The sequence below is a fragment of the Hibiscus syriacus genome, unplaced genomic scaffold, assembly GCF_006381635.1.
Source record: "Hibiscus syriacus cultivar Baekdansim isolate YM2019G1 unplaced genomic scaffold, ASM638163v2 tig00110597_pilon, whole genome shotgun sequence".
Taxonomy (NCBI): domain Eukaryota; kingdom Viridiplantae; phylum Streptophyta; class Magnoliopsida; order Malvales; family Malvaceae; genus Hibiscus; species Hibiscus syriacus.
This window is the reverse complement of record NW_024062795.1, coordinates 8,153,008-8,166,671: the sequence shown is the minus strand read 5'-3', so window position 1 is coordinate 8,166,671 and position 13,664 is coordinate 8,153,008. Positions and strand designations below refer to the sequence as shown.

Genomic DNA, 13,664 nt, shown 5'->3' with positions numbered 1-13,664 from the left:
GACTCAACCGAATAAACTCTACCTACAACGGCACTCCCTAACAATCTGTAAATATTCCCTGCAGTCATCTTTCCTTTCATCACAGTCAAAGCTCCTTTAACAATCCGAATGGTTTCCCTATCCTCATCAGCCTTAGGGATAAAATCATTCTTGTGCAAAGTGCCCAAAGAAATCAAATTCTTCTTCAAATATGGGATATACCGAACACCACTCAACGTCCGAATAGAGCCATCATATATCTTAATTCTGACCTCACCAATACCAACAATATTGCAACATCGATCATCACCCAAATAAACAAAACCAGAATTAACCGATCTGTATGTCGAAAACCATTCCCTATTTGGCGTGATGTGATAAGAACATCCATAATCGAGAATCCAAACATCCGTTAATTGAGTCGTTGAAATAGAGAGCATATCACCCTCACTGCAATCAAAATTGTCATCCTCGACCACATTCACAGACTTAGATGAGTCATCACGCTTCTCATCAGTCTGCTTTTTCAACTTCGGACAGTCTCGCTTCATATGTCCCGCCTTCTTGCACTTGTAACAATGAATTGTCTTCTTATCCCTAGATTTGGATCTGAAATTCTGCTTTCCAGACCATGCTTTCTCTGGCTTCCATCTACGGTCTCGATTACCCTTTACATATAAGCTATCAGTTTGAGAGATTTCCCATGTATTCTGCTTCCACTGGTTGTGAGCCAACAAGGCTGCAGTAATCTCCTCAACTTTGATAGTCTCTTTCCCATATGTAAGAGTAGTCACCATGTGTTCATAAGAGGGAGGCAACGAACACAACAAAATCATCTCTTTGTCTTCATCCTCAATTTTCACATCAAGTCGAGACAAATCAGAAATGATTTGATTGAAGACATTCAAGTGTTGCGCCAAATCTTGATCGTCCTGCACCTTCAGCCCATACAGTCGCTGCTTTAGATACAGTTTAGTCGTTAAGGATTTGGACATAAACTGACTTTCCAACTTCCTCCAAATTTCATCTGGAGACGACAGATGCATGACGTGATACATGACCTCGTCCGCCAAGCATAATCGTATGGTTCCTGCCACTCGCTGTTGCAATTCTTCCCAATCTTCCTCCTCCATCGACGTCGGCTTTGTAGGTCGCAAAGCCTTCAAGATCCCTTGCTGCGCCAACAAATCCTTCACCCTTGTTTGCCATAATCCGAAGTTACCCTGACCATTGAATTTCGCAACTTCGAATTTTGCTTATGACATCTGATACCAATTATTGAAGAATCGAGTAAAGAAAAACGAAAGAACACAAGAATTTTAACGAGGTTCAACAATATGATTACGTCCTCGGTGCCTAGACGGCGCTAGAAGTTTTATTCAATGTCTCATAGGTTTAGGTTACATCTCTATTTATAATAAATAAACCCTGGTACATATTTACAAATATAACTCTGTACCGTACCGCGAGGCTGCGCCCCCGCACCCCAACCCACATAATCGTAACCCCTACTACGAGACTTTCTTTGTAAGGACAATTGATGTTCACTTCGCTCACTCCACTTCATCCCCTGTCCTCTTTACCGGTATATTTATGAGCCATACCTAACAGTCCCCAATCCGCCTATCAAGCAATCGTTAAAGAATATTTTCGACACTTCGGCGTCTCATGTTCTCTCGATCAGCTCCTCGATCTTTTTGGTGAACATGTCGATGTTTATTTCGACGTACCGATGCCTTGTCTCTTTGAAGAATTTACGAGCGACGATGCAGTTTTCACAGTTCGACTTCGTGAACAACGTTATTCGATCTTTGAGTTGATCTTCTTCGCTTTTCAGCTGCACTACGACTTTCACGCTGGGGATTTTGAACTATGTTATCTCCAAGTTTACCGAATTGTTTTTCACCGCGATATCGCCAGTGTCTTCTTTCAAAGACGACAAATTGTTCACGATCGCCGCCGAAAAACTGGTGCTCCGTTCCCTAATGAATTTCCCTATCGAAGGCATGCTTTCGACGATCGATAACGACTTCGATCGCTGCACTTTCGGCTTCGGTGGCTCCAGTCTCGGGAAATGAGTTTGAGTTTTGATGGTGGTATGTATTGATTATGGCCACTTCCATTGTCATTTGTTTGATCATTAACCTCCTTAGCTACGTCGGAATCTAGGAATTTATTAACTTCAGAATTTGAATATTCTTTCACGCCATGTTAACCGTATGCCACGGCGGGATGGAAACACCCCGCCGTTGTATCCGCCGACAGGTATAGTTTCTTGATCACCGTCATCGGCTCTATATTGCTCTGAGTGGATATCTATTGGATTCATTTTTCTGGAAGGAGTTTGAAAAATGAAGACATAACTTTATTATATATGTATAAAGGAAGGAATGAGATTTTAACGAAGTGAACCATAGCGATCAAAACGACGAGATTTAATGGGAGAGAAAATATAGATAACGAGAAAATTTTGGAAAGTACCACAAAATTGATATTTGAGTTTTTTCTTTTAAAAAATAGAAAAACTTGAAAAGGTCAAATATTATTTATTAGTAACATTATTTTATTTAAAATTAAATTTCAATAGAGAACTTGTTATTCATCAGGGAAAAATCTAAATTTATATAAGTATTAAATATTAAATGGAGAAGATCAAAAAATGAAAATCGACGTTAGGTTCAAGAGATCGAAACTATAAATAAGATAAAACTTTTGAGATCAATGATAATTTGTATTTGATGTTCGACCCAATCTTTATAGACAACGAGTAACTATTAGTGTGATATTTTCTTTGTTGGGCTCCATTTCAAGGAGATCTGTATATCAATTATATAAAAATCGTCCATGCATATACAGATTGATTAAAGATAATTGTGATGTAATCGAGCACGATTCACTTTCAACTAGCAGGCTGTCTTATTTTGTGGTAATAACCTAAATCAACTGGTTAATCTAAAATTTTCGATACGATACTACTACCTTCAATTTCAGGCACAAAAACTAAAACAGAAAACGAAGCAGAATGCTGCGTCAAACAAAGGAAAATTTTAAAAACTTTTAGGTCCGATTACAGGTTTATCATTGTGCCAGTAAAATGTTGGGTCGTTTTAAAGCAGAGTTGTTGATGCATGAAAGCTCCAGTGGATCCAGAAATAACTAAATGCCTACCGAATGCAAAGGATGGGTCAACAATACAATAGCATGTTACCAGCATCTATAATTCAAGGCAATGCATCAAGCTAGTTGAGCTTCAGGCTTTGGGGCAGCATTTTCTGCAGGTTTCATCGAGGTTGGAGCAGTATCTCCGGGTTTGGACAAATGTGGAATGTATCTCCAACAGCGCTTGTGAACTCCACTTATTTTCTTGGGAGCATCTGCAGCCGGAACACCTGCAGTAGGCATCACTAATATCAACTAAACCACATGTAACAGTAATTGCAGATAGAGAAATCTAATCAAATAGCAAATACTGTTAAATGCAGAAATAAAATCTACTCTTCCCGAATTATATTTGCAGTAGTTACATCAATTCAGGAATTACCATTTTTCTAACATGGGTCTAGGACATTGCAAATGCTCATCAAGTATAGCAATGTACCATATGATAGTCCATTCAATCTCCTAATCCACATTTGTACAAATAACATCGGTGTGCTTTTCTAACCATAATCCAGAAGCAGCAATTAGGTATCTAATCTCCTCTTAACTCTTTTCTATACAAACTATACCATTTCTCACTTTCTTCATTGATTTCTTCTGATCCTAGCCAATATGAGGCACAACATTTAAGTTTCAATAACTTCTTGTTTTCTGACTGAAACAAATGCAACTTTGTCTTCCAACCTATTAAATCTTTTATCACTTTCTACAACAATCTTGAATCATTTTTTATGTGCTAAACACTATTTTGCTCATCACTCTTTCTCTCTACGCCAGGCAAATCTCAGCGCAAAATTAGCAAGAAAACAAGAGTGTCAAGGGACTAAACATTATAAAGTACTACATAAGCGAAGGCCAAAATAAAGCACAAACAAGACTAGAAAATAAAATCATAAGCTCATGCACTACTACAGTTGAGGATGCATTGAGATTTGAGCACTGAGATAGGGAAGAAAATGCCAAGCATCATTTGATTGAAATGGCAAATATCACCAACATTAAGTGACAGACAACAATGACCATAACAAAACAACAACTTAAACCCTACAATTCTAACCAATATCCTACTCCATGTAGCAAAATGAACTATTTCCATGTGCTACTAACCGTCTTTGTGAACCAGTCCCCATGCCTTGCCATGCTTTCCATCCTGCAAACAAACACAAACCAAATAAACCCTAACAACAGACCAACAATAATAAGGATTGCATAATCCACTAAATTCCCAAATTATGTCATCAACAAATAAACTAAATGTATTTAATAATAATAAAAAACAATACACTGTGCAAACAAGACAGGATAGAACCATTTAACTCCATCAGCGCTTCACATATATCAGTTAAAGCAAAACACCCATGATTCAAAAATCATTCCTTTCCGTTAAAAATGAACACGAACGTAAGAAACCCAACCCAGAAATTTCTTTTTTTCTTTTATTGGAGGAGTAAAAGAGTGAGTAGAAGAGGACCTTATAAAGATTGATCTTGGTGATTTCATAGGAAACATCGGTCCAATGAGTTTTAGCCATGTGGTAACCAAGCCCCCAGTCGGGTAAGAACTGAGCTACCTCGAAAAGGTTCTTCTTCTTTTTCCTTTTCGGCTTCTTGGAAGTTGAGGAGGAGGAAGCGCTGGGTTTTTGAGTCGAAGTGGAAGTTGAGAGATCCCTCAAGAAGTTGAATGAGAGCCTCAATAGACCAGCACTTTGATTTTGGGCAGCTCTATTTGCGAGTGTTGTCGCCATTTTAGGTTTTGCTTTGGTTACTCTTCTTCTATACTATGGAATATAACTATATAAGGCGACTGGGGAATGGGGGAAAATTAATATATAATAATAATTCTCTTTTAATATTTGTTAAATTACAAATTTCATCAACTTTTTCTCAAAGTTATTTCGATTATTAAAATTAAAATTTTCAATTTAATCATTAAAATTTCAATTTATTTTGATTTTAATCATTTTAACGTTAAATGTTTTATGATATTATAAGGGTTAATTTCATCATATGTCCCTAAACTATAACCTTCATTTCAAATTAGTCCTTAAACTTTTGAATATTCCAATTTCATCCCAAACTATGACTCATTCAAAATTAGTCCTTAAACTTTTTAACATTCTAATTTCACCCCCTAAACTATGACTCTCTTTCTAAATTGTTCCCCAAAATTTTGAATCTTCCAATTTCATCCTCAAATTCATCCAAATATGTAATTAGTTCCTACCATTGTTTAACCTAAATTTTGGTTTTTTCAAACATATAATAATATAATTTGGCCTACCGATTTTATTAACAAAGGATGTTATTAATATATGCGTATAGTTTGGGGTAAAATTAGAATGTTCTAAAAGTTTGGGGGCTAATTTACAATAAAGGTCATAATTTGGGGATGAAGTTGAAATACTCAAAAGTTTAAGGACTAATTTAGAATGATAATATAGTTTAGGGATGATATTGAAATATTTACAAGTTCAGGGACTACTTTAAAATGAGGATCATACTTAAAGGACATGTGATACAATTAACTCATTATAATTGGAATTTATCTTTTAAAAATTATGAATATGTATCAATTTTTTTTTTACTTTTTCTATGAGAAACATTGATTTAAAATTCTCTTTAATTTCTCGATAATAAAATATCTTCTTTTAAATCTCAACGTCGATAAGGTAACGAAGTAAGGAATAAATTATATATTTTGATTACATATTGATCGAACGATAGATATTATAGATTAAAGTAGTTTGAGATTTCAAAACTTATAAATTTTTTATTGAAATTCACTAATATAAAAATTGATTTGAGAAGAGACGATGAGACGATTTCATTAATGTATCAAGTGGTAGAATGGTGATTTCAATGTCTATGTGACACAATGATGAAAATATAAAATTTTCATATTTGGAAAAAAATACAATACAAAATAATGCGATGACATGTTAACAAAAGCAATTCATATCTACATATATGATTACCTTATCACATTTTCATTTATGATCTAAAATTCGGTCAAATTTTATTGACCTAAATAGAAATGAGATCAAATTTAAATGATAAAAATTCATAATTTATTATTAATATTAATTATAATTATAATATATCTATATAAGTTAATATATTGGTTTTAGAAAAACATACATTGAACTTTTAGTAATCTATATAAATTACATATAACAGTAGTACTTAAATTTTAATTTCATCATATATAAATATATGATAATAGTAATTTTTATATATTTGTAATATAATAATTTTAGTTATATAATATTTATATGCTTTTAAAAATGTTATAAAATAAAATCTTAAACTAAATATATCGGGGGGGGGGGGGGGGAAATAGACGTTGCGTGACCAGTTTGCCATCGCAGCGCCACACACAATTTCCAGGTCTGTTCGCTTCTTTTGCTGTCCATCACATCTTCTCGATTCCCACTCGTTCCATCCCTTTCTTCCATTTCGACACCATTTCCTGATTTCCCCCCATTTTCTCTTACCTTGGAAGCTCAATTTAAACCAACAAAAAAGATAAGAAAACCAAGCTCTCGTTTTGATTTGTTTTTGCTTATTTTCTCCATGTAATTCTGCGGTTTATTCATGTTTATAATCACCAACAACAACAGCTATGGTTTCTGTTATCCCCACTTTTCAACTGGGGCACTGAAATTCTTCTTATCATTAACTCTGATAAATGATATTTCCACAATCTTCTACTTCCTGTTTCAGCTATCCTTTTCTTCCTCCACTCTGGTCTCGTAAAACCAACAAGTCTCCGCCACCCAAAGTTCGGCTCATCACTCTTTTCATTCCACACCGGAAACTTTGTCTCCTTGCTTGTGCAATCCCCACTTCGAAGCCAAACAAGCTTAATGTAAAGGTAGCTAAAAACCTCGTAGCCGAAGGGTTTAAAGATGAGTTTGCTAATGGGGAAAGTCAAGAATCTTCTGTCAAAATGGGCTTGAATTTCTCTAATTTCCAACAAGACCCCATTGTTGACAAGTTAAGGACTCAGCTGGGTGTTATCCACCCAATCCCTTCCCCTCCAATTAACCGAAACATTGTTGGGTTGTTTGTGTTCTTCTTTTTTGTTGGGGTTGCTTTTGATAAAATCTGGACTGCGAGGAAAAGGAGGGGCAAATCGGATGGGGATGGTGTTAGAATGGGAGGAAGTGGAGTTTGGCCACAAGTCCCAACGAGTTTCTCATTGTTCTTGGAAAAGGATTTGCAGAGGAAAGAGTCGGTTGAGTGGGTTAATATGGTGTTGGGGAAGTTGTGGAAAGTTTATAGAGGTGGGATTGAGAATTGGATCATTGGGTTATTGCAGCCTGTTATTGACGATCTTAAGAAGCCTGGTTATGTCCAGAGAGTGGAAATTAAGCAGTTTTCTTTAGGGGATGAGCCTTTATCTGTTAGGAATGTCGAGCGCAAGACTTCCCGGCGAGACAACGATTTGCAGTGCGTTTTTCACCACTTAAACACTATTAGAACATTTCTTGTTACTCTGCTCTTTTATAGCAATCGGACTGTCTATGATTGTTGATTCATATGTTTATTTATGCATGGATATTCTAGTTGCCAAGTTTATAGTATGATGTTAAATTTGGTGCTTAATGGGCTATGATTTGAGGCTTATTGTTGGAAGTTCCATTTGCAAACCTGAGAGTGCATTTTAACTAACTTCCATTTACTTTGGTGTAGGTATCAGATAGGAATTCGATATACCGGTGGCGCTCGCATGTTGTTGATGTTGTCTTTAAAATTTGGCATTATACCATTTGTTGTGCCAGTCGGTGTTCGAGATTTTGATATTGATGGAGAACTTTGGGTTAAGTTGCGATTGATACCAACGGAACCTTTCATTGGAGCTGTTTCATGGGCTTTTGTTTCTCTTCCAAAGATCAAGTTTGAGTTATCACCATTTCGATTGTTTAACTTAATGAGTATGTAATGGTGATAGCCCTCTTCTCAAACATATTTGTCTTTAAGCTAACAGATAAGGTTTGGTCAAATATCAAGTGAAACTAGGAAGAATTTTTGAAAATTTTAGTATAGCTTGATTTACTTATTATTCTTCGATGACTTGTCTTTGTTCATTACCTATTAATCTGTGCATTTTCCGTTGATTTAAAAGGTTAGAAGAAACAATTACTGGATCAAACCAGAAGAAAACAGTGCATGCTAATCTCTAGTAGAGAGTATACAGTTTTTGGATTTTAATTATATAACTATGGAATCAAGAGAAACAAACCCATTTACGTGACTTTGTTCATTGTAGTCTTATTTTCTTTGGAGCTTGCTGAGAGTTCCCTTGTCAAGAAAGTTTTAAATAAAAGATTATTAGGAGTTGACCATTTACATGCCAACTAACATTGAAGATGCTGATACATGTTTATTTTTTCCTTTTTTGCATGTACTGGGCAATACTAGCAATTCCAGTTCTTTCCATGTAAGTGCAATTTGTTTCCCAGCTCTTGTAATCTATGCAAGCTTACTTATTTGGTTTTTAAACATTTTTCTAATTTTTTTCCATACCAGTCTGAAGGTTAAGATGTTCAAAATGTTTACAAGTCAAAGCAGTAAGCATTGGATGCATCAAATTACAGATTTCTTTATGTAGGTTTTTAGAACACATCAGAACCAGATTTATACAGGCAAATGGAAGAGATTTGTTTTGTATTTGAACCTCCTTGTTTGCTTTCAGTTCAAGTTTTACATACGCTTGGTGTAGTTGTACTTGTACCTCAACATTGTCAATGCTTGAGAACCTTTCTGTTATGAAGTTATCATAATCTTTGCTTCCTAGATATTAAAACGGGTGCCGAATTTGGCAACCATTAACTAATACTTCCAGTTATTAATGCTGCTGCTGCCACAGTTGCTGTAATTTTGTATGCATCATTCTGCTTCTGTAAAGGTTTTACCAGTGGTGGATCATAGGAGCTTTTTTTAGCTCCTTTCTATTAAAATTTTCATTTTATTTCAGGTGTTATTTGTTATCTTTTGGATTCAACTCCCTTCTTTGTAACTCCTTTTTCTTCTTTACTCATATGGTGCCGAATACATTTGTTTTCAGGTTTTTGACAAAACTTCTCACTGAGGACTTGCCTCGACTATTTGTACGACCAAAAAAGATTGTTTTGGATTTTCAAAAAGGGAAAGCAGTTGGCCCTGTTCCAAATGATTTGAAACCCGAGGAAATTCAAGAAGAGAAAAACAAGGATTTTGTTGGAGAACTATCGGTGACTCTTGTAGATGCCAGGAAACTTTCTTATGTATTTTATGGTAAGAGCGCTTACAACAAAAGCAATGTCCCAATCTTGAACTCTATCAGCATGAGTGTCGCAGAACAAAGAGATGAGTCAGAGTAACAGAGATGTAAATTACTTATCAATGTTGCCTACTGTTTATATTTTTGGAACTTGGATATAATAAATTGTTCTTCTAGTGGTTATAGCTTAGAAGAGTCTTTTGCATGCATGCATTCGCTTCACATCTATTGACCATGTTCAGTAATGCCTTTTTTTTTCAGGCAAAACTGATCCATATGTTGTTCTAACCTTGGGGGATCAAGTTATTCGCAGTAAAAAGAACAGTCAAACTACTGTGATTGGACCACCGGGTGAACCCATTTGGAATCAGGTGCAACTTCTTAACATTGGTTTCTTCCCATACTAAAGTCTATCATCTCTAATGAAACTTTCCAAATGGTATGTAACTCTTATATAAAAAGCTGTAAAGTTTATTTAAATGATAAATTTTGTCATTTCTCCAGGATTTTTATTTACTTGTGGCGAACCCTGGAAAAGAAAAACTACGCATCCAAGTGAAAGACTCCCTTGGGTTCACTGATTGGACAATCGGTACAGGAGAGGTAAACTTGTTTACCTGTGAAACATTGTACATCATTGTAGAATATTCCTTACGTATGCTGAGATCGTCTTCGGGCATGGTCATGCTTATTTAACTTTGTGATTTGATGCTTACAATATTTACATTTTAGTTTTTAAGGATTAGAAAGTACACAGATACACCACACACGTATGTACACACGCATGCTGAAATAAGAATTGGTGGAGAGGAGAGAGTTGAGAGCAGGTATGTGTGATATAAGGCAAGGCTAGCGAGTTGTTCAGGTCACTTATTAACCGATAGGCTGGCATAATGATCCATCTTTTATGTAGCAGTCTATATCCATTTCTTGCGGTGATGAAGCAATAGTTTGCAATTTGGGGTTGATGTGCTGTATAATTTACATGATATTCTAGATAGAGCTTTAGATTTTATGAATATGGCGATGAAGACTTGGTCCATCCCAAGATAGTCTACGGATTAGATTGTCAATATTGTGCTGTTGCTACTGCTACTTGTTTGAATGTGGTTATCTGACGCGTTGAATCTTTCAGGTTGATCTGGGGACTCTCCAGGACACTGTTCCAACAGATAAGATTGTGACCTTGCAAGGGGGGTGGGGGCTGTTTGGAAAGAGATCTCGAGGAGAAATATTGCTTAGATTGACATATAAAGCTTATGTGGAGGATGAAGAAGATGACACAACTGCCCCAGGATCCGTTGGTGCTGATTTTTCAGATGACGAGTTGTCTGATTTCGATGAACCAAATGTGGCATATGAGCAGGGTGTAAAGCAAGATATAGATGAAACCAGCAAAGAATCATTTATGGATGTTCTAGCAGCTTTAATTGTAAGTGAGGAATTTCAGGGGATAGTGTCTTCTGAACCAGGTAGCAAAAATTTCGATGACTTATCAAGATCAGGATCTTCGAAAACAAGAATAAATGGTGTTAACACGGAATCTGCACCATCCGATTCCGATAAAGGATCTGAACCATCTGGAGGTATGAGATAAAAGTATTTGTATCTAACAGTTTGTTTCTAATATATGTATGTGTTAATTGATTGCATTCAATATTTTGCCTTCTGCAGGGACAACCTTATTATGGTTTGCTGTGATTACAAGTACATTAGTGCTAATTGCACTCAATATGGGTGGCTCAAGTTTCTTCAATCCTTGATTATAGTGGCCTGCATGCTTTTTTTTTTCTCTCACTCAAGTTACTCAAAATTTTCATTTTTCTTAAAACAACCATGTTCGAAACGTATTCGTACGAGGCATCGTTCAACCCCAAAGGTCAAACCGGTGAGAGTCGAGGCTTCTTGTTGCTAATTCAACTAGTCCAATCGGTTGGATTAGTTCAACCAGTCACATGACTATATATATATATATATATATATATATATTATTTTGTTACACTCAAAATTGATTTTTAGTAGAGAAGTGTTCCAAGATGGGGGAGGAAAATTTTTGGTTTTATTTTATACAGTTCATAATGGATGTTATTTTACCTTTGATATCTGTTAATTGCTCATATCACCTTAAATAAATATGCATTTATATTGATAATTTAGAGCTCGTCGCTTCCATGGGCTATATGGTATAAGCTAGGCTTTGGTTGCTAGCTCTCTTATGGACATTTAGATGTTTAAGATGAAAAATTAATGTCGACTTTATATTATTTAAATTAAGCGTTGAATTTAAGTATATAAATAATATTTGAATTATTGGAATTTGTAAATTATTTCTAGAGGTGACAAACGGGTCATTCAGATTGGGTTCAGGTTGGGTTATTTCGGTTTGAGACTTGATTCGGGTTAGGGTCGGGTCGGGTCATTTCGGGTTTGATTTTAATTCATGTCAATTATGAGTTGGGTCGAGTCAATATCAGATCGGTTGTTTTTCGGGTCAAATCCACATCGAATCGGTTAATTTTTGGGTCAGGTCAATACGAGATTGATTGATTTTGAGTCAAGTTAATATTGAATCGGTCAATTTTTTTGTCGGACAATATTTAGGTTTTCGGGTCAATTTGGGTTAAGTATGAGTTCAATCAAGTATATATAAAATTATTGATATATTCTTATAATAAAATATATATTTTTATTTGTCAATCTTATCATTTAGGTTCAAGTTCAACTTTTAGCATTTAATGTTTCAAATGACACTATCATATGGATGACAATTTGACCCTAACCTATAAGACATTAGATTTTGTAACTTAAATTTCATATATAACCTAAAAAGTTTGTGGTGTAACCTATTTGATGAATAATTAAATTTTAAATTATAAATTTTATTCTCAATTAATATTTTTAATTATATGTTTGATATTTAATTATAAATATAATATTTATTGAATTTTAGAAAATAATATAATAATTATATTTGAATGAATATTGATATAATTTTTAAATAATTTAAAAGTTATTGGATTAGATACAAATAATTTTTTTAAATAAGTAAATATTATGTTGAATCATTCAACTATTACTAAAGGTGATAGACTAATGGTTAACTAGAAGTAAAATACAAAATGAGAATAAAATATGCATCATTTTACTATTTATAAAATTATTAAAAATAGATAATAATAATAATAATAATAATAATTAAATTAAATTATCCACTTACTTAGATTCGATTATTTGGTTAAAATTGGGGTCGAAGTTTAATTCGGATCGGATATAGGTAAATTAAATTCGGATTGTTTTCAGTTTGGGTTGCTTTCAGTTCGGGTTTTTTTTTAGTTCAACTAAAATTTGGGTCGGTTTTGGTTCGTTTAGTTTATTTCAGGTTTCGGATCAATTTTGGATCATTATATTTGGGTCTATATTGAGTCTCTGATTGGATAAATCGATTCGGGTAATTTGGTACGAATAAACTTTGCCATGTATAATTATTTATTTCATTCTATTTTATTAGCATAATGTTTTTAGCATATGTTTTTGAAAATTAATATATAATCTAAGTTTTTAAATTCGTTTAAAATAATAAATAATTTTTGAAAAAATAGGGTTTTTTGAGTATTATCGTGTAACTATACGAGAACATAATTATTGTCATAATAGATATGTTAATTATATGTAATTTTAATTTTCTAAATATATTTAACTGGTAAAGTATAATTATATATGTATTGTTTGTTAAGGACTTAATCATCCTCAACTGCGAATGTAAGCATGTTTCAAGATAGATACTTGTTCACCATATAATTTATTTATTTTATTTCAATTATTCATTCTATTAATGATATTTGTTTTAAATTTTTATTTATGTTCCCTCTATATAAAAACTTTTTATAATTAATATATCTATTCATCTTAAAATACCTCCAAATTCGCTAGTACACTTAGTTGGCCCCTCGTAGCATAGGAATCCATGCCAATAAATGACTTAAACAACAAACTCTACCAACTCGAACCGAGTGGCTCGAGCCATCTCTAGTCATGCTGGTTAGTTTAGGTCCTCTCATATTCGTAGGATACGAATTTATTTGAAAGTGGCTAAAAAAATTCGTATAAACCTTGCCTGTATTTGGTCCAACATTATGCACGGAAATGTAAAAAGGGTCCACATTCATAGATTATTTCCTTCATTATTCACCCGATCTTACTTGGAATTTTTATAACAAAGGGTCCACATTGCAGATGTTTTTTCAGCAATAAGATCTATTTTT

The 13,664-nt window shown here is 34.3% G+C and overlaps 2 protein-coding genes across 2 annotated transcripts; one reads left to right on the top strand and one right to left on the bottom strand.

Annotated features, from left to right (window-relative positions):
• Positions 1–3,126: 3,126 nt before the first annotated feature.
• On the bottom strand, positions 3,127–4,929 carry LOC120134640. Its single transcript, XM_039151082.1, has 3 exons — positions 4,610–4,929; positions 4,246–4,288; positions 3,127–3,368 (listed from the first exon to the last, which is right to left on the bottom strand). Exons 1-3 carry the CDS (start codon positions 4,880–4,882, stop codon positions 3,214–3,216), a joined length of 471 nt encoding a protein of 156 aa, XP_039007013.1. The 5' UTR covers positions 4,883–4,929; the 3' UTR covers positions 3,127–3,213.
• A 2,151-nt stretch (positions 4,930–7,080) lies between these two features.
• LOC120134639 (tricalbin-3-like) lies at positions 7,081–11,452 on the top strand. Its single transcript, XM_039151081.1, has 8 exons — positions 7,081–7,589; positions 7,833–8,074; positions 8,562–8,580; positions 9,208–9,416; positions 9,664–9,773; positions 9,907–10,005; positions 10,538–10,988; positions 11,077–11,452. The coding sequence occupies exons 1-8, from the start codon at positions 7,087–7,089 to the stop codon at positions 11,163–11,165; spliced, it is 1,722 nt and encodes a 573-aa protein (XP_039007012.1). The 5' UTR covers positions 7,081–7,086; the 3' UTR covers positions 11,166–11,452.
• The last annotated feature ends 2,212 nt before the right edge of the window (positions 11,453–13,664 follow it).

Coding starts and splice junctions, on each gene's coding strand:
- LOC120134639 (XM_039151081.1), top strand. CDS start 7,087: ATGGGCTTGAATTTCTCTAATTTCCAACAAGACCCCATTGTTGACAAG. Junction 7,590..7,832: donor CGGCGAGACAACGATTTGCA/GTGCGTTTTTCA, acceptor ACTTTGGTGTAG/GTATCAGATAGGAATTCGAT. Junction 9,774..9,906: donor GTGAACCCATTTGGAATCAG/GTGCAACTTCTT, acceptor TCATTTCTCCAG/GATTTTTATTTACTTGTGGC.
- LOC120134640 (XM_039151082.1), bottom strand. CDS start 4,882: ATGGCGACAACACTCGCAAATAGAGCTGCCCAAAATCAAAGTGCTGGT. Junction 4,289..4,609: donor CCAAGATCAATCTTTATAAG/GTCCTCTTCTAC, acceptor GTTTGTTTGCAG/GATGGAAAGCATGGCAAGGC. Junction 3,369..4,245: donor GGGACTGGTTCACAAAGACG/GTTAGTAGCACA, acceptor TGCCTACTGCAG/GTGTTCCGGCTGCAGATGCT.